The sequence below is a fragment of the Thunnus maccoyii genome, chromosome 5 (genome assembly GCF_910596095.1).
Source record: "Thunnus maccoyii chromosome 5, fThuMac1.1, whole genome shotgun sequence".
NCBI lineage: Eukaryota > Metazoa > Chordata > Actinopteri > Scombriformes > Scombridae > Thunnus > Thunnus maccoyii.
Genome location: NC_056537.1, coordinates 7,179,187 through 7,199,178, shown reverse-complemented (window position 1 = coordinate 7,199,178; position 19,992 = coordinate 7,179,187). Strand labels below are relative to the sequence as shown.

General features: G+C 39.3%; 1 protein-coding gene across 7 annotated transcripts in view; it reads right to left on the bottom strand.

Moving 5' to 3' along the window:
* The window catches only part of kif21a (kinesin family member 21A), a 65,602-nt gene that overhangs the window by 26,397 nt on the left and 19,213 nt on the right, over positions 1 to 19,992 (bottom strand). For all 7 annotated transcript variants that reach the window (XM_042411863.1, XM_042411864.1, XM_042411865.1 and 4 more), the window contains exons 2-11: positions 11,016 to 11,238; positions 7,478 to 7,660; positions 6,277 to 6,417; positions 5,234 to 5,365; positions 4,290 to 4,460; positions 3,361 to 3,476; positions 2,971 to 3,166; positions 2,697 to 2,886; positions 2,460 to 2,526; positions 821 to 1,024 (exon numbers count right to left, since the gene is read on the bottom strand). In XM_042411863.1, coding sequence (XP_042267797.1) covers positions 821 to 1,024; positions 2,460 to 2,526; positions 2,697 to 2,886; positions 2,971 to 3,166; positions 3,361 to 3,476; positions 4,290 to 4,460; positions 5,234 to 5,365; positions 6,277 to 6,417; positions 7,478 to 7,660; positions 11,016 to 11,238 — 1,623 coding nt within the window. The remainder of the gene's footprint in view (positions 1 to 820; positions 1,025 to 2,459; positions 2,527 to 2,696; positions 2,887 to 2,970; positions 3,167 to 3,360; positions 3,477 to 4,289; positions 4,461 to 5,233; positions 5,366 to 6,276; positions 6,418 to 7,477; positions 7,661 to 11,015; positions 11,239 to 19,992) is intronic.

The following is a 19,992-nucleotide window of genomic DNA, read 5'->3' as shown; positions in this document are numbered from 1 at the left end:
GTAAAGAGCAGCTATATCAGACTGTTTCACTCCAGGTGGGGGGAAACCTGCTGAAAATAAACAAATTAATAAAAAAAATAAAGGTGCATTAGGGGAAGCAAAGGATGGGGAATGGCAACAGGAGGGTGGAAGCTCTGACAAACCTGGCGTCCTCAACCTCTTCCACCACCTCCTGCCTTTCCTCCCTCTCTCTCTCCTCCAACAGCTGCTGGAGTCTTCAGGGAGGGGTGAAGGGTCAAACGAGAGAAGGGAGCAAGAGATGAACGGAGGAAGGAAGAATGGAGGGAAGAATGGTCAGAGGAAGCTCTGCACTGTAAAATCCCATCTTTTATCCCCCTTAAAGTGCCACTTCAGCACATCTCTGACCATTTCCAACCTGGAGCCTTTGATCAGCTGTTCATGCTGTTGTAGATTTCTCATCAGGAATTATTCCTTGCGGTTGAATTCTTGTGTCTATCAAAATAACTTTGATCTCCATTAAACACATTATATTTCAAATGATTGCCTGATTTTTTTCTACATCTACAAATATACTCAATAAAAATGTCTGCACTCGTTGTACAAATCATGACTACAAGCCTTTTAATTTGCATGTTGCTATTGTCCTGAATGTTTAATTGTTTCTAATTAAAGTCTACAACAATAAAGGCATAAAAAAAGGCAAGCTTTGGGATAAAAAGAAGTGCTGATCCAGTCTGAAACTTATTCAGATGCGAGCACTAAAGCTGCTAAATATGCAACAACACATAACAGCCAATCCTAGATCAAATGTTTGGTCCATGACAAATAATCCAGGTCGTCTACAACACTCTCGTTATACCTTTTCTTTTTCTTTTTTTCTCGTTTCTTCAGTTTCTCCAGGTCTTTCTTGGCAAGCTCGATGATGTCGGAGGTCTCTTTCTCGGGGGCCAGCAGCGGCGTGGAGAAGGACCCGGGTCCTCCGTAGAACGACTGACGGTTGGAGGCGCGGGACAAATTCTTCCTCAGGTTCTCGTTCACGGCCTCGCTCTCCAGGAGTTTGGCTCTGAGGAGAAAATCCAGAGATAAAGACATCAGACTCAGAGCAAACAGGATATACTTTGATTGCTTTGAAAGTATATTTTGTGTTCAGTGTGGCAAGTCTTAGGGAGATATCCAAGAGTATATTCCAAAAACTTATTTTCCATCTTTGTATTATTCCCAGGCCTTCTGTGCCTTCCTTCCACACTCACTAGAGCTGCAATTAACTCAATTAACTGATTAGTTGTTTGGTCTACAAAATGTCAGAAAACAGTGAACACGCCTCACATCAGCCACTGCATTCATACACTTTCAAACATCACTGACTTTCACACTTTATTGCATTTATTATTGTTTCTTGCATTAATAAATTTCAGTTTGTTTAGTACTAAGTTTAGTGTGTGTCTCCCTCCTTTGTTGTGGCCCTCGAGCCGGTCATAACATAAAGTTTTGAATAAAGTTTTTTTGTATAGTATAGTCTCAGTTTTCTTTAAGATAGAATATTATAATGGTACCGTAACTGAGCGTCCTGGGTTCACTTAACTGTATAAACTTAATAAGGAAACAATAAACAGGATGATAAGTCCAAACAAGTCAATTTTAACATTGTTATTTATTTAAAACATTTTCTTGTTTATTTAGAAGATTTTGTTGTAACAGCACAGAAAATAAAACCTCTCCCTACCTCCCTCTCCCCTCCCAAACAACGAAGAGTTGAATCTGACTCCTACCATCCCTACCGGCTCCCTTACAGTCAAGATGGCGGAGAAGATAACACTAACGGGGATATTATTCATCTCGTATCGTGCCAACTTTAGAGGATCGAAATATATCAGGTTTGGAATTGATCTACAGATGCTCCAGTTTAAGATGAGACCAAACTTTTCTATGGATGTCAGTTTTTGAGCCACAATAAAGGCCAAATGTGGCCTGCAACAGACTAGATAAGGCTTTTAGCCTAGCCTCTTGCCAGAAATGCCTGTTGCTACGTCACACATATCATAAAATGGCGAGGACTGATGAAAAGATGAAGGTCTAAGCTTTACTAAAAGGCTCATAAGGTATCACTGCAACCACGAGAGGTCCTTGAGCAAACAGTCATGACTGAGCACAAAAAACATTATGCTGATGGGTCCAGTAGTATGTGAGATTAGCTGCAGACAGATAAAACACGGACATGCACACACACGACCAAACACATGATCTCCTTCCAGGCTTTCACCTGCTGGAGATAAAAATATGTCCTTTTGTAATTTGGATGAACTGACTTTTTAAATGAAATGATAAGAAATATTTATGATTTCACACCTGTCATCAGTTTGTTTCAAAGTCATCATGCATTTGAGTAATTTAAAATAAGTGATGGAGCCTTGATCAGTCGGTGGGTTGAATGAGACAGAAGAACAAACAAAGGAAATAAATCACAGTATTCAAAAACATTTACAGTCAGAGATATTTACCGGAGGTCTTCAATCTCTTTGATGTAACTCTGGATCATGTTGCCAATTTCCTCTGTACCTCCTTCACCTGGACAAGAAATAGAGCAGGTTCCAGATGAGAGAGAGAAAGAAGAATCCTCTCTAACTGTATTATGTAATAGCAATGACAACAAAAGCATAACAAAAATACCACAATCTTGCTGAAAAAGTCTTTGTCTAAACTAATCTAAGAGTTTGAGTGTGCAGGTTCCTCCCTACCTGCCCTGGCGAGGGCCTGGTTGGCCTGGTCACTGAGCAGCTGGGTGAGCCGCGCCCTCTGGGCGTCGATGGTCTCCTGCATGGCCTTCACCCTCACTCTCAGGTTGCTGTTCTCCGTCTGCAGCATTGAGTTCTCATGGAACATGTCACTGAAGCTCTCCACACCGTCCTCGCCCGCCATGCGTTTACCCTGCAGCGAGGAGAATGAAATATACGTAAACCTCATCTGACATGACAGCTCTCCCTGCCCTTTAAACTCTTCCTCTCTCCTCACCGTCTTGTACTCCATCAGCTCCATCTGCAGTCGAGCTATCTCCGTCCTCAGAGAGCTGATCTGCTGGCTGGCCTTGTCCTGGTTCACCATCACCTTGTTCTTGATGTTCCTGGCTCGGTTGGCGTACTTCAGCGTGTTCAGCGTCTCCATGAAGTCACGGTCGGATGGGCTGATGCATGCGATCATCACTGTTTGGCTGAGACAAGAAGGAGATGGATGTTTAGCGTCTGGTGCAGCTGCGCAATTCTGATAAAGACTCACACTGTCATTTATCTTTACTGATAATTATTCTCCAATTCATTCCTGTATTTATATCCTCATGAGAAATTGCTGGGTTTATGTTTGATGTATCACACTTGAGGAAAAATGTGAGAACATCTGCCCACCAACCTGTTTCCTCCTAGTGAGTCCTGTAGAAGTCGGGTGAGTTTGGAGTCTCTGTAAGGCACATGTGAGGACCGTTTGCTCCGGTCGCCCAAAGCACTGATTACATTCCCCAGAGCGAGCTTCAGGAACAGACGTGGAGCAGAGAGGAGAGAATATTTCAGTATGAAATACGTCACATAACATAAATACAATGTATGTTAGTCATCTAAACTGGGCTCCTAGCATGGGTATGACATTTTATTTAATTTATTTCATACATTTTTTTCCTTTTTGTTCATTAACTAAATCAGGGCATTTCAAGTCCTCAAGTTTTCCAGGCTGGTTGACAGTTGTGGTTTGCAGTCGGGGGATTTGTAAGGAAATTATTTCAATACATCTTTACATTTTTCTTGTGATCCATTTGTGTAAAGTCTGTGATCTTCCCTGTTTTTACCAGAAATTTTAATATGCAAACCTCCTCTGTCTGGAAAACCCCTCGAAATAATCTGAAAAGCTTTAAATAAACAGAAAGAATCCACAAAATCCACTAATGACAAATACATTAATTCCTACAAATAAAGGCTTGTAATACTTTGCATTTGTGTTTATTTTTAGAGAAGAAGAACACACATAAAATGCAGCTAAATTTTCATTAAATCTACCAATTTATAATCGCAGCACTGCAGTCTAAAGCTTCATATCTGTGGATAAAACTGCAAAGATCATGTTTAAGTCTTTTTAAGCAGTAAATTCTACCACTTATAACTTTAATGATGAAATATTAGCACATGTATGTCCTTCTGTGCAGTATTTTTCTTGTTGCTTAGACTTCTTTGTCAGTGCAGAATAGACATTTATTAACTTTGGCCACTAGATGGCAGTCAAACTCTATGCTATCAATGCTTCCCTGCTTCTCTGAGTGACTTCACAAATCACAAGAGGGAGAAGCTCACCAGTCCACAGTTGATGGAGATGCCCTCTTTGGCTCGATCGCCCGTCGCTCCGGTTCTCTTCAGCCTCTCGGAACCGGCCAGGTCGACAAAGTGAAACTTGGCTGTCAGCGTCTCGTACTCGTCCATCTCAGAGTTGCCGTTGCTGACCCTGTTATCAGTCTCATTTTCTTGCTGTGAGTTATAATGAGACGAACGTAACACTAGTTAGTGACACAGCAGCACAATATGCCAGTGGGTTGTCCTCAAAGTAATATAACAATATAATATATATAATTATAAATACCTGCCATCTGAGAAATATGACACTAACTCTTACAAAATGAGTTATGGTGAATAAAATGCTTTGTTCACTTTAAATTCCTCTGTATATTTTTTTATCTTAGTACTAAAAATGCACATTTATGCACTTAAAAGGGACAGAGAGAATTTAAATGAAGGGAAAACTTGACTCAGATAAGATACTTTTACATGCAAATAAGAGTTTGTCTTCTCCAAATATAGTATTAATGAATGAAACCTCAAACTAAAGTAACATATATCAAGGTATTGTCCCTTAAGGAAACTGCATTCATACTAATAATTGTGAGTTTAATTTGTCTTACAATGAGCTGAATCTGGCTGATAAATATCTCCTATATTGGAAATTTTACTTTAAACTGGACGTATACAAATTGCTCAGTGATTTTAATCAATTACTTAGCAATTCATTGGTGCAAAAGTAATGTTTCTAAGATATTATACCTGACGTCTCTTTTCTTGTTTTTGTGTGTGTCCTTTTGTTCATCTCTGCTCTCATTTTTGTTTTTGTCTCAATAGAAGTTTTATTAGTTCAGTCTTTTACAGAATGTATTTAATGTGTCTGTGACAAATAACCTTGAAAAAAACAACAACAATTGGGAACTTCATGGTATTTCAGATATTGCTCGGTGTGATAGTGTACGAACATTGTCGGAGGCACAGACGCGGACTTGGCACAGGTGGATGGTGAAGATGGCGTGGGATCGAGAACTCTGGACGTTCATCTGAGTGCTGGCTGTGGTGCGAGACAGAGCCCCCAGCTTCAGGCACTGCATCATCTGAACAGAGAGAGAGAGCTTTAAAGATTAACACACTGGTCCAATTCACTTTGATGTAGCTGGATATAAACACAAATATCTTAAAAACACAAATTACTTCAAATGTATTCATAAAAAGGTCTTCTGGTGGCAAACTGGTTCACATTCAAGAGTAAATCCATTCATAAAGTCTGTTGATACCTAAAGGTGCAGTGTGTAGAATTTAGTGGCATCTAGTGGAACAGACTTGGCAGAAATGGAATATAATATTCATGTTTTAATTAGTGTATAATCAAACGTAGAATAGTTGTGTTTCCGTTAGCTTTGAATGAGCCCTTTATATCTACATGGGGAGCGGGTCCTCTTCCACGGAGGCTGCCATGTTGCACCGCCATGTACAGTAGCCGAGAATAAACAAACCACTGGCTCTAGAGATGGCCTTTTGTGTTTTTTGCAAGTTTCGCTGCCACTGTAGGTTTGCCTACACGCTTGGAAGGGGAGGGGAGATGTATTCTGCAACCTCAACACTAGATGCCACTAAATCTTACACACTGGTCCTTTAATTTCAGAACATGTCCATCAGATTCTGCTTTTTTTACATAAAGAAAAATAAACTCTCTACAATATTATTACTAATAAAAACAAAACAAATCTTTGTTAAGAAATGATATCTTGAAGATGAAACCAATATACTGCTGTCTGACAACAAAGTTTGCTGCTGAATGACTGAATTTGAATTAATAGTTTAGATGCAGCGTTACAAGTCAATGTCCTCCCTCTCTATATTTAAAGACTGGCCTCCACCCATAGCTGTTATTTGTAAACTTGATTGAACAAGGCCTGTTTAAAAAACCCATCTTAGGTTAGTAATCGGGTACACCAATAGCCACACACACACACACACACACACACACACACACACACCCCTTTACCTCTGCCTCAGAGGACACAGTCCGTGTGGTCACTCCCACTGTGTAGATTCCTCCGGTGGCGTCCTCGTGAATCTTGATGTGAGATTTCTGTTTCATGTCTCTTGCGGAGTCAAACAGGTCCAGAACTTCCTCATTGTAAAGCTGCACAGAGACAAAACACAAGAAAAATATAGTTCTATTTCATTCTTCCTGACCACCAGAGGCAGTGCTTAACACTGGATGTTATCGACCTCATGCACATGCAGTTCAAGTATTTAATATCAACAAAGTCACATGTGACCTGGGATGATGTAGCATATATATATATATAACATAAAGATGTCCCTCGTATCTTCTTGCAGCAGCAGGAGAGGAGCCTTTGAGGGTCTCCTTTATAGTTTGTTTTCCTGTATTTTTCTGGTACTGGTAGTCAAAGTCTCAGTTGCTCCCTGATGAGTGCTTTCACTCGTTGAAGCGTGCACCTCTTTAGTTTTGATGAAAAGAGCGACTGCTCCCCAGTAAGTGCCTCCACTTGTAGGTACACTTCTTTTGTTGTGATTGTTGTAGAGGTGTTTCAGTGCCGTATGTTAAAGGAACAAGTTATTTGCTCCCTGTTGTTTGGTCGTTTAATTTGTAAGTTTAGCAGCACTAAAACAACAGCTACAGCAGCTCTAAAAGATTTTAACAGTTTGAGTTTCAGTGTCTCAGAGTTAGCTGAATGCAGTTTGCAACTTGACAAGAAATTCTGGGGAAATAAAACCAACGGACGTGTAAAAAGGACCGATCTAAAGACAATAGATATCAGCACCAGATAGCAACTCTCGTCTAAAAGTATCAGTATCTGCCAAGTATCTGATTCCTGTGCGTATCCATATATCTTCACCTCCTCTCCAGTTCCAGGTCTTCTCTGGGAATTTGAGCGCTGTCGCAGTCTGATAGACCAGCACAACTGTCAACTCACATCATTCCTGTTAACTCTTCCTGTCTGCCACCCCCCCCCCCCCCCCCCCCTCCCCCGCCCAACACCTCCTAACCCCACGATGACAGCTGCTGCAGTTCAATTGTCAGTGTGGATATTTTCAAGTGATGGAGCGCTGGTGTTAAAGCCTGTTAAACGAGCAGTGTCAACAATATAAGCCTGACCCATGACATCTCTGTAAATGCCTGTCCTGACGCTAAAGAGAGAGAGAGAATATGATGATACAGTAAAGTGGACGTGTACCTCGAGGAACTGGGCGTTGATCTTAAACTCAGGTACGGGGCGTCCCTGCTCCTGAGCGGCCTGTCGGCGCTCCTCGATGCCCTTGAAGAGGTGGTGGACGGCACGGGGAATGATACCCAGCTCCTCGTCTACGACGTTGACATCAAAGCCCGTCCCCATGGTGTACGTCTTCCCTGAACCCGTCTGGATGGGGAGGAGAAAACGTCATACAAGAAGAACTAAAACACAAGACAGTGTTACTTTTAATGAGAAATATTCTGTTAATTTGTTTTTTTAATCTATTAATGTTGTTTTTAATGGCATTTTTAGCCCACGAGGGGCCAAGTTTAATCTTTTTTGAATGTTTAAATCTGGTAGATTTTACACTACAACTACTAAAGTATGTGTTCACCTAAACATTACATGATTGTTCCGACATCTCATTACAAAACCACAGGCTTCAATCTGCTGCTACAACTGCCTCCACTTTTCTGGGAAAGCTTTCCACAACATTTTGGAGCCTGGCTGCAGGGATTTGCTCATTTGCCATTCGGCCACATTAGCATCAGGGAGGTCGGCCACTGATGTCGAGCAGGTCAGGGATCTGTGCACGCGAGTCAAGTTCTTCCACAACAAAATTGGGGAAAATCATTTCTTTCTGGATCTGACTTTGTGCACAGGGGGGGGTAATGTCATGTCAAAACAGGAAAGAGCCACAAAGTGGGAGGCATCTCAAAAATATCATTCCACGCTGCAGCTGTTTTTCCCCTAATTGGAGCTGAGGCACAAACCATGAAAATCAGCCCCAGGCAGGATGTGACATGTGAAGTGCTACACAGATAAAATATCTTATTGTTATTATATCCTGTTATGAAGAGTTGTAATTAACTTTTTATTGTTTATTTTTTCCTGCCAACAGCTTCAATTCAGAATTCCCTGGAAACAGGCCACGAGGCATTTACTCATTGTGTTTACCTGGAAGCTACACATGAAGCTGTAGAGCAAGTTTTTCTTGTGTATCTTCAGAAAACGTTGTTTTGTGTCTGTTCAAATGAGGATGTTGTCATTGGATATATTAGTACCAGAATATCTGTGGCACCTCTTGCTTAAAATAAAATAAACCAGGGCTTTAAACAACCCAAAGTGCTTTTGATATGACAGCAGATTTACTCTCTGCTCTCTGCATCATTACGTTCTATATCTGCAACCCGACCGGGGAAGAGTTCTTGTGATGCAGCCGAGTGGGTCGCTCTAAATCTAGCTTAGTCCCTGTAAAGCCACAGAGGCAAACAGGTCTGATCCAGGCCAAACCCACCGCTGTCTTATGTGTGAAAGTGCTTTCAGAAGTAGGCCGGCAGCGACAGAAGCAGCAGTTACCGGGGAGATACGGGTTAATGCGGACACACATTAAAGATGTATACTTCAGCTGTCTAAGAGGTGTGTATGCACTTCACTTCACTTTGACTCGTGTGAGTGCCGTACAGCGGGGGGATCGGTCGCCAAGCAACCTGAGCGGTAGGGGAGTTGAGGGAGTTGAGGGAGGTGACGGAGGCCCAGACTTGCGTGTCATTTCCATGTGGAGGAAACAAAGAGGGAGAGAGAGAAGTGGAAGAGAAGGAGCAGTAACTGAAGGAGCAGAGGAGCGGGCTGCGACTAACAATCATTTTCATTACTTATTCAACTAATTAATCGATTGTTTTATCTAAATGTAAAAGAAAGTGAAAAATACCCATCAGGATTTCCCAGAGCCCATTATGACATATTCAACTTTGTCTTTTTGTCCAATCAACAGTCAAAAATCCATAAATATTCATTTTACTATCATACAGGTGAGTCAAAGTCAAGCTGGGATCTGAAAATTTTTGGTATTTTTGCTCGAAAAATGATTTAAATGATTAACTGGTCATCAAACTTTTTGCGGATTCATTTTCTGTCAATAAACTAATAAATTAATTGATGTCGGCTCTGCAGTGCTGTTCAAAAGATTCATTTTATTTCTGGGCATACAGTACATAAAGTGTTTTTATTTTCTATATCTTCCAAATATTTCAGTGTCTGTATTTATTATCTCATTACAAGGATTTTTTGAAAGCAGCATCCAGTAGAAATAGTATCTGAAACATGCTAACATGAGGTTTTTATTTATTTAAGACCTCTCTTGTGGTTTTTTGGTCATGTTTCATGGTATTACTGTTATAGATATTGTGTTTTGGTCACATCTATTTTTAAAAAAAATAAATTTTCACTCATTCCTGTATTTAATTCAGCATTTATGTTCAAGCTGTGATGATAAAACATTGTTTTTTTAAATAAAAACCCCTTAAGCTCTGTTACATCTTGCAATAGCAGGCTCACTGCCAGTAATGCCATTAATACCATAAGTAAATCCTTAAAGTGCTCTTCAAGTTATACACTAATAAATGAGTCAGTGTGCACGCAGGGGAAACAGTTATTTCTCTAGGCCCCATGAGGACTTTGTAGGATTATAAGGCTTTAGCTCCCTCGTGATGTCACATAAAGCTTTACATGACTACAGAAATGTAAATGTAATAAAGTAATTAAGTAAATAAATAAAGTAAACCAACAGGAGTTTGAGAATCAGCCATAAGAAAAAGTGCTGGATGATATTTCAATACTGCATCTGATTATACTGATAATCAGCTGATACACATACTGATTAACTTTAAACTGATATCATATCTTGTTGATATCATCATACTGTCTTTTACATTATTATGATGTCCAGATGAATAATTACGACTACAAAATATAGATTTATTTTAAATGTAATTTTGGCCGGTTTATTCCACAACCTATACGTATACATATAACATACATATATATATATTGCGTGTCTGTTCACCCTGGGGGATAGATTTCAACCTCTGCTGCTCTATCTGAGGTTTCTGCCTTTAGTTTCTTTCATTTACATTTTTGTGGTGTTTAGTTTTTCCTTATTTAAAGTAGAGCTGCAACTGACAGTTATTTTCATTACTGATTAATCTGACGATCACTTTGTCTATAAAATTTCAGAAAATTGTGAAAAATACTGTTATAATTTCTTCCATAATTACACAATCGAATGTCTTGTTTTTTCCAATCAACAGTCCAAAATTCAAAGATAGTCTGTTTACTATCATATATGTCACAAAAAGCTTCAAATCCTCAGAATAGAGAAGCTGCAACCAGCTAATGTTTGGCATTTTTCCTTAAAAATGACTAAAATGATTATTTGATTATCAAAATAGTTTCACATTAATTTTCCATCAGTCAAATAATTGATTAAATCGATTAATTTTCGCAGTTCTAATCTGAATTAAGAGTCTAAGGATAGACTTATAAATATTGTGAGGCCATATTATCCAACCTAAGTTCAAATTCCTCCAACAGAAATCTCCTCTTGTGTCTTTTTACCCAAATGTCAACACTTCCCACCTCTCAGCCCCCTTCTCCCTTTCTCCTCAAACATACACATACACACGGACCAGTTCGCTACGTCCACTTAAAGCTATAACGCCCCGTCAGAAGTGCAGCTGTGATACTGAGCACAAAGACTCGCCTGTCCGTATGCAAAGACGGTGGCGTTGTAGCCCTCGAAGCAGCCCTCGATCAGCTTCTCCGTGCAGGTGGAGTAGATGCCGTCCTGCTGGGAGTCCATGTCGAACATGTAGTCATAGGTGAAGGACTTGTCTTTCCCCAGGATCACCTGAGGCTCCCCGGGCATCACGTACGTACAGATGTGACATCCTTCAATCTTCTCCCGGGCCAGCTGAGGACGGATCCTGCAGACAAAAAAAAACAAAAAACCCCAAAGTCATAAGATGTTAGAAAGAAAGTGGTTTGAAAGTAATAGAGGCTTTAACTAAAAACCACCTTCAAACTTTATGAAAGATCCACAAATTAAGAAATAAAAAGGAAAACAATCCCCTGAATAATCCGAAACACATGTCACATCATTTGTTACAGGAAAACAAAACCACGGCCTCTCGTAGGCCACCAGGACTGATTCGTGAGAGCTGAATCAGTTTGTTATTCTGGGAAATAAAAATGAAGAGGTTTTACTGTAGATTAAGAGAAAAACGCAGCCTAAAGCAGTAGAAACTGTTGCCAGCATTGGAAGGAAATCTCAACCACACCTAAACCACTGAGACAAATAAAAACATAAAAGGATCGATAAAATAAAGACCTGCTGCCAAAGCTGAGTGCTATAAGTTATTTGCCAACATGCAATTATTGTATAAAAGTGCAACAAAATAAAAAAAACTTTGCAAATAACCTAGAAAAACAATAGTTAGATCCACTTAAGTGAAACTAGCAAAACAAAAGATCATTATTATCATTTTCATTCTAGTCAGTCGGTCTTTAAACAAACATGTCTCAAGGAAACTGAAATATGCAGCAATACCACATTATTTCTATTATTATTTGCATTATTTGCATAAAGGAAAGGCTTTTAAAACACAACAAGGGGTTCATCTTTTGACATATTGTTGTGAAATCAGAAAAGGACCATCACTGACAGATGGATTTATATATTTTCACTCCCTACAGATGCAGGTTTTTTTGTAGAACAGTGACAAGGTCATCATCCTACTGTGACCCAATACTTTGTCCCATAAAACCTGCCAGCTGGGTTAATACTGTATGTACCGCTGTAGCGCTTCTGTTCGTGTGTGTGCCTGACGAAGCTGAAATGCCGAACGTTACAGATGTTCTCTTGAATGTCGGACAAATGAAATCTGACGGGGATTAACCGGTTTTACGTGGATGTGAGAGGGAAAGAAGAGAGAGAACGACTGAAACTGTGTGTGTTCATTCCACAGTGAAAGAAAGATGGTGTAACAGGCAGAACAACACTATCAGAAACATCTGTAGTCAAGGACAAGGACGGCAGGAAAGAAAACACTTCTCGAAGGTCAGCCTGGAGGTCGTACGAATGAAAAAACTTAGATAAAAGATGGAAAATATCCGGGGGTGACCTAAAGTCTTCTGCCAAATGAGTAACATTTTGAGATATCTTACATACAGTGAGGAGTGAGAATAAACTCTTATCAAATATGGTGAAGGTAAAAGTATAATATAGCTATAGTTATATTAAAGTCAGTAGTTTATGATATTATAACAGGCCAAAGAAGACCTTCAACTCTTCACAGTTGAAAAGTAAATGTTTCAATATTATCGTTTTGCAGAATCATATTATGATAATATGATCATATTGCTTTAGTTTTATGCAATTTTGTAATTTACATTTATAATTTCAGGCAAATTGTAATTCCTACTGTAAACAATAACTAACAAAATGATGTATTCGAGTTTTAAACCTGCAAGTCTGATGTGAAGAATAACAACAGAACACAGTTAATAACACTGATCAGTCGATCAATGTGATCCTTTTAATGAGAGTTTGCCAAAATGTGTCAAATTATTATATATATTAATACTGGAAAAGATGTTTTTCCATCAATATTAACATATTAATTTAGCTCTGATGAAAAGCAGGTTAGACTTCCTGCACAGTACTCTAATATGTCAGTTCATTCATTAGTTTGATGTTTACTGATGTCTTGAATGTAAGACCTACGTGTAAAAATCACGCTTTGTACAAGATAACGAGCTCTTCTTACTTTAAACATTGTTCTCAATCTTGAACCTCATGTACCACGACGCTGCGTGTTGTCTCTTAACTGAACTCTGACATCACATAAGGAACTTAATCAAGCTGTAAAACCAAATTAATGCAATTAATTAACTGTCTGGTAGGACAGGAAACCAGCAAAGCTTTAGTACTTAAGAGGCAGGATTGCTCTAATGTAAAGCGTTAGCATGTACACAGCAGCAGCTAACGAATCATTTCAGCATCTATGTTCTCCTCAATCAATGGTTAATTGTGACCAGTCTTGCAGAAAGTATCAGTGTGTCGTTTTAAACCAACTGTGCTGATGGGTTCAGCTCACAAACAAGCTTGGAAGAAAAGCACCTGACAGCAGGCCTGCCAGTCTCTGTGTCCTGTGTGGATAAGGGTCTCATTGTGCCTCCAAGTTCAGGCAGAACAATGCTGTGAGGGGAAATACAGTGCGACCATTGTGTCCGTCTGGGTGACACTGTATCCCGGCGCTGACACCAACGCCACGGCTGCGGGATTACACGGCTGGACGGAGGGGTGGGAGGAGAGGTAACGGTCGCAGAATGAAAGATAGCACACATGAACCTTTCCAAATGATTCCTTCACCTGGTTTTTTTTACTGTAATACACAGTCCTTCAAGGTCTCAGAGGCATCAAGGTTTTTCCCAGCAACCTAATTATACAAAAGGCTTTTTAGGTGTTACTGACAGCCTGAGAAGCTGCATTAAGAAGGAGAAATATACGAGCGTACTGCACCATATTGCACTGATGAAGAGCAAACTCAGCACATCCTGTAGCTGCTTTAAAAAGCCACATACAGTCACCTGGAGAGGTTTTGCTTAGGCTGGCTAGTTTGAACCACAGTTAGATGTTGCCTCTAGGGAATGAAGTATTTGATTTTACCCAATTTATTGATACGCAACATATATTTGCAATTTTGAGAGAAAGTTTTATGTGTATGATGGGGCTCAGGAAGGAATTTCCTACCTGGGTTGCATATTTATTCATAGTGCAGGTGCCTTTTTTCTTGATATTGTTTTTACCAATGCACCTGATATAATATTGGGATTTGTAAACACTACTTTAAGGCAAAATCTACATTTTTAGTACCTATTTGTCAGCAGAGCTGTAGAGCTGCAGGCCTTTACTGCAGTTTGGGGGAATCTGAACCATGAATAAAATGTTTTTATTCCCCCGCCACCTTATTTCCCACAAGCTAATAAAGAAGTTTAATGATCCGAGGAATTAGTTCAGTCACGATGCATGATTTTGTAGAATTAAGTCTGGGGACATCCTGATTAGCTTCTTCATCTCTGATACCAAACTGGGTTATTAAATCTTAGAAATGTAGCATCAACCAACCTGATATTTCTGGGTTTTATTGGAGATTATTTTCTTTATTTTCTCTATTACCTCAAATCGCTATCGTATTATAATAATACAGTCCTGTTACTGTACTGTAGCTGGAATACAGCTGGTCACATCTAAAGTCCTTCAGTCGTTCTAGAGCTGCAACGATAATTTTGATCTACTACTTAATCAAATAATTGTTTTAGTCATTTTATAAGCAAAACTACCATAAATTTGTTTGCTTTAGCTTCTAAAATGTGATGATTTAAAGCTTTTTCTTTGTCATATATGACAGTAGACTGAATATCTTTAACTCTGGGATATTATAATGGTCGTTTTTTAACATTTTCTGTCATTTTATAGTCAAAACAATTTATTGAAGGAATAATCTGCAGCAATTGCAACGAGCTGAAGGTTTGCAGTTAACTAACCACAGCTCTTGCAGTCTCCATGAAGTACTGCCGCAGCCTGGATGTTTATTTACATTTTTGAAGGGGTGCACAAGTAGCCGACGTGCTCCGCTGCTACGCCTGAACCCTTTTACACACAAGTATAAATCCTATTTATGCCATTTCCCCTTCTGAAGCTGCTGCAGTAGAGCTTCTCAGTAGTAAAAGCAGGTATCTGTCACAGTACTGAGCAGCTCTCTAACGTCAGGAAAAAGTCAAACATGCTCACAACACAAAGCAAAACAAATCTCCCCTTTCAGCCTCCTCAGCCGGGCTGCAGAGGCTGCGCTCTATTGTTTGGATCTCATGTGGCTGTTGTAAAGCACAATAAACGTGATCCCAGTTAGAAAATCAATTAGCTTCCATGTCGAATTCACCGTATTTAACCAATTACATGTTTCCTTGGCCTGTAAGAATGTTCTATAAATCTAATCCTTTCCAGTAACCACAAGGGGGGTCTTTGTTTCAGACCATTTAACTCTCTAATTGGCTGTGTAATCCTGTCTGTTTCAACACTCTCCCACAATACTTTCCCACACAGGAATCTGATGCTTATTCCCAAAATTTGCTCTCTTTTCATCTGCGTTTAAACAGAGATGTGGAGTATTATCATTATCTTCATCTTGTTTATCTCCAAAAACCCAACATTTCAGTCTCCATCAGGGACAAGTGATGGTTAGAAACCACTTTATAGACACTTTTAATGAGCCTGGTAGAATAAAGAAGAAACAAGCACAAAACTGTTCCTGTGTTTCACCATTTAATGATTGATATAACAATAAATGTATAATTTTAGATAGTTAACTCAAAAATTATGATGCAAATAGTAAAATATTAGCTGTTATTTGCAGAGCAGTGGAATTATAGGAGTATGTAAAGGGAAAAAATGTAAAAATAGCAATCAGAAAATGATATTTAATTCACTTTCTTTAATAATCAGCTGTGTGTGTCTATGTAATAACGCACTACTTATATTTATTACACAGAAACAGACGTCTTGTTATTCTGTAAAACTTCATGATCAATTTACTGATTATACTGCAACTTACTTTAATTTACTGATATTATGTGAATTGGACTGAAAATTTGCAGCCTTTAAGTGGTTGAATTTGCATTAATTACAGCACTATGGTCACATTGGTAACATTGGTTACTGCTTGAGTTGTTTATATTAATATACACATCTTTTATTATAGATGACAGAGCATGTAAGTTACACTATAGTTTAGATCAATAGCTCTGATGCATCATCAATAATGACTCCAGTCAAAGTGGTCTGACAGCGTTTATAAAATGTAAACTGAGCCTCACTGTATCAATACAGAGGACGTAAAAAACAGTTGTGGTCATTTGTCTATTTTAGAGGCTCTGGATTTGACGTGTTAGGGGAGGAGCCAAGGTTAGAGGTCAGGGTCAAAGGTCATGAGGGCTCGACTGGGCAAAGACCAGTTGTCTGCTTTATGTCAGCCGGTAACTGATTCAGATACAAACACAGAAGGTGTCAAACAACGAAACCTGTCATTGAGGAGTTTACATTATTAAAGCTGAGACGATTCATCGATTGGTCGATCGACAGAATCTGGAACTAGTTTGATAATCGATTGATCGTTTTGAGTCATTTTTTGAGAAAAGAGAAACAGCTGAAATTCTCTGGTTCCAGCTTCTTCAGTGTGAATATTATCTGGTTTTTTTAGTCCTTTAAAGCAACGTTGATTGACATTTTTCACATTTTTTAAAAATATTCGTTAGTTGCAGCCATTGACTGTATATAAAGATGGACGACATGTCTCCACTTCCTGCCGCTATGCAGCCAGTAAAGCCTAAATGTCTACTTTGCAGAAGGGAGCGGGATGACGGTCCACAGGACACCGAAAAATGTCAAACATCAGAAACAATCAAACATCAAAGTGATAAGAACGATCCATCTAAAATGACAGGAACTATCTTTGGGAAAAAAGTATTTTTTAGTTTGGCTCATGTCCACTAACACGGAGGGGGCGGATGGATTTTGACCTATACCGCAGCCAGCAGGGAGCGATCGAGATGTTTTGGCTTCACTTTTGGGGAGCTGTCATGACGTTCATGTTGGTCCAAAGGTTGCAGCCCTGTACATGATGACACTTTTGTTTAAAGTCAGGGTTTGTAAATGGAATTACTGGTAAATAATAAAGTGCAGGAGGGAAATCTCAACTGATTCATGCAGAGAAATCTACTATTAATCTGTCATTGATGCATTAAAACCACGTTACAGTAAATCAAATGTGAATCATGTTTCATTTGTGCTTGTTGTTTCCTCAGTTTCCTCTATTTTTTAATACAATCTAGAAACAACATCTTATCTTTTTTGTTCAAAAACAGAGCAAAGATTCAGTATTTGTACTTTTTAAGGCTTTGCATATTCACAGCTTGTTTCTGAGCGGCTGGTGTTCAGCTGTGAACACTGAAGCACGCCCAAACCTGTTAACACCCCCCCCTCCTAACACCCCACCACTGTCAAACCGCCTCCTCACTGCACTCAATAAATCATTAATGGTGCAGCATATTTCTATGAGGGAGGGGTGAAGGATACAGACATGTGTGAGTCCTTTCAGTTTTATCTGCAGATTTACACTTCTTTACAGCTGTCAAGCAAAAAAAAAAAAAAAAAAAAATTGAAATATGCAAAAAAAATAACCTGATTAAAGGATTTGTAACAAGTAGGGCACCAAGGAAACACCATTCTTGAGTATCAAACAGAAAAAAGTGATTAGTATTCACAAAGTCTTACTCTTATTATACCTGGTGGCCATATTTACTGTTTCCATCTGAAGACAAACCAACAGGACATATTAAACATGACAGTAAGAGCAGGTTGTGCCACTGCTTGCTGTGACACTGAACTATGCTGAGTCATTATTTTAATAAACATACTGTCTGTGATTCTATTGCATGTACATAAAAATCTGCTTAAGGTAAATGTAAAACATTAAAGCAGAATGAAACACTGTTGTTTCCATTCAGTGTTTCAAATGATGCTGCAACTAATCAGTTTCTTTTTTGAATCATTTGGTCAATAAAACATCAGATGAATGGAGAAACAGTGACCATCACAACATCCTGGAGTCTTAGCTGATGTCCTCGAGTGTCTTATTATTGTCCACAAATCGAAAACCCCCAAAATATTATATTTACAATAATGAAAGAGGAAGAAAAGCAACAAATTCTCACATTTGAGAGCCTTCAAACAGCTGATTTGCATTTTTGCTTGAAAAAAAACGATTTAACAATTATTAAATTATCAAAACAGCTGAAGATAAATTTTTCGTTGATCAAATAATCAACCAATCATCGCAGCTCTATTTCAAATTATCATATCTGAAATCTTGTCACGATGGTACGATAGAGACAATATTCATTGAGGTTTTTTTGTGGCTTTACTTGTTTGTCAAGACAGCGCTGCAGTGCAGAGAGCCCTGCTAGTGCTCAGATAGAGAGGAGGAGAAAAAAAAGAGCAACCTTTGTTCATGCACACACAGCCAAAACTCAAAGCCACGCACACAAAAGCTAAAGCTCCACTCCCAGTGGTCGCTGCAGACCGGGAGAGTAAACAGGCCGGATCTTTATGTGGAGATTTGCTGAGAGCAGCAGTGCGGCTGCTTGGGATGATGTCACCTGCCACCGGGCTGTCCGCTCAACTTTAAGCAGAACGTCTCAACTGTCCTTCAGTCCAGCAGACAATTAGGCCTGTGTGAAGGACAGAGAGGAAGAGTGTGTGCAAGTGGAGTGAAGAGGTAATAAGAGAGAAGTGTGTGTGTGTCACACATTTGGCGTGTTGCCAGACACTGCAGGCTGGTGTCTACGTGTCTCCTTGTGGTCGTAATCAAAGTGAAGCATGCAGGGAAACGGAGGCTTTAATGGTGCAGGTGATTGCTCTGAGGCGGTCAGCTTTCTTCTGCTTCCTCTCTCACCTCTCACCCACAAAAACGACACCTCAGAAAATAATTTTTAAAGGAGGCGTCGAACGCCAGAAGGGGGGGGGGGGGGGGGGGGTGGAGTTTACTCTTTGAGTTTAACACATCAGGAAAATTCAGAACTGGTCAGGTAAGTTTTAGATTACAGAAACATGTGCTTAATTGTCTTCGCAGCTCTTTGCTGTCATTTGGCTTAATCTTCCTGTCAGTCACTGCTTTCAAACAGCAAACCCTGCCCAGGTGTCACCGAGTCTCAGGTCTGGGAAAGTCCTTGTCTGAGGTTGCTCCACATATACAGGGAGACCTCATGAACCCAAAAAGAAAAGAAGTTTCCCAACTCCTCATATGAAACAGAGAAATCACTCTACATAACACCAGCATCCTTCACTTACAACAACACACCAAACCCACCAGATGTCTCTCTATAGGATCTGTATGTGGAGGCCAGTGTCCCACATTTGAATCAATGTAAAAACTGTATTAATTGGGGATACATATATACAGTATAACGAGTGTAACGAGCTCACTTAAGACAGGTTTTACTAGTAACTTTTTAACCAAAACTGGTCTTAAACTGGCAAAAAAAAAGTGTGACCATTAAATCCCGTCTTCAGTGTGTGGTTGCCACTCCGTTTTATTTCATCAGTCTTAATGTTTAATTAGATCCCCATTAGTTGTTTCCATGGCAACAACGGCCCTTTCTGGGGTCCATAAAATAAAACAACACACTTTTAAAAAATACCTACAATTACACTACAGTACATGTAGTATCACTATTACATCAAATAAATTACATCAAAATCACTCGGTCTAAAAACATTAAATTGAATATTAACCAATAAAACAATTTATTTGAACATCTATATCGCAAGGAAACACTAAATGATACTTATGTTTCTTATTTACTTTAATATTCTATGGTTTGGTCTTAAAGAAGAACCTGGCAGACTATTCCAGTGACATACTGTACGGCTTCTTGTTGCATTTCTTTACATCTCTGTGACTCATTTAAAACGCTCCCGTAGCAGCCACACAGTTGCTGTTAACATATTATAATTCTACTATTTCTTTATGCTGCACTTCTTCCATCATATAAAAAAGTGAATGCTGGCAGTGGTTGCAGGATTAGAGCAACAGAGCTGATGAGTGTGTGTGGAGAGAGAG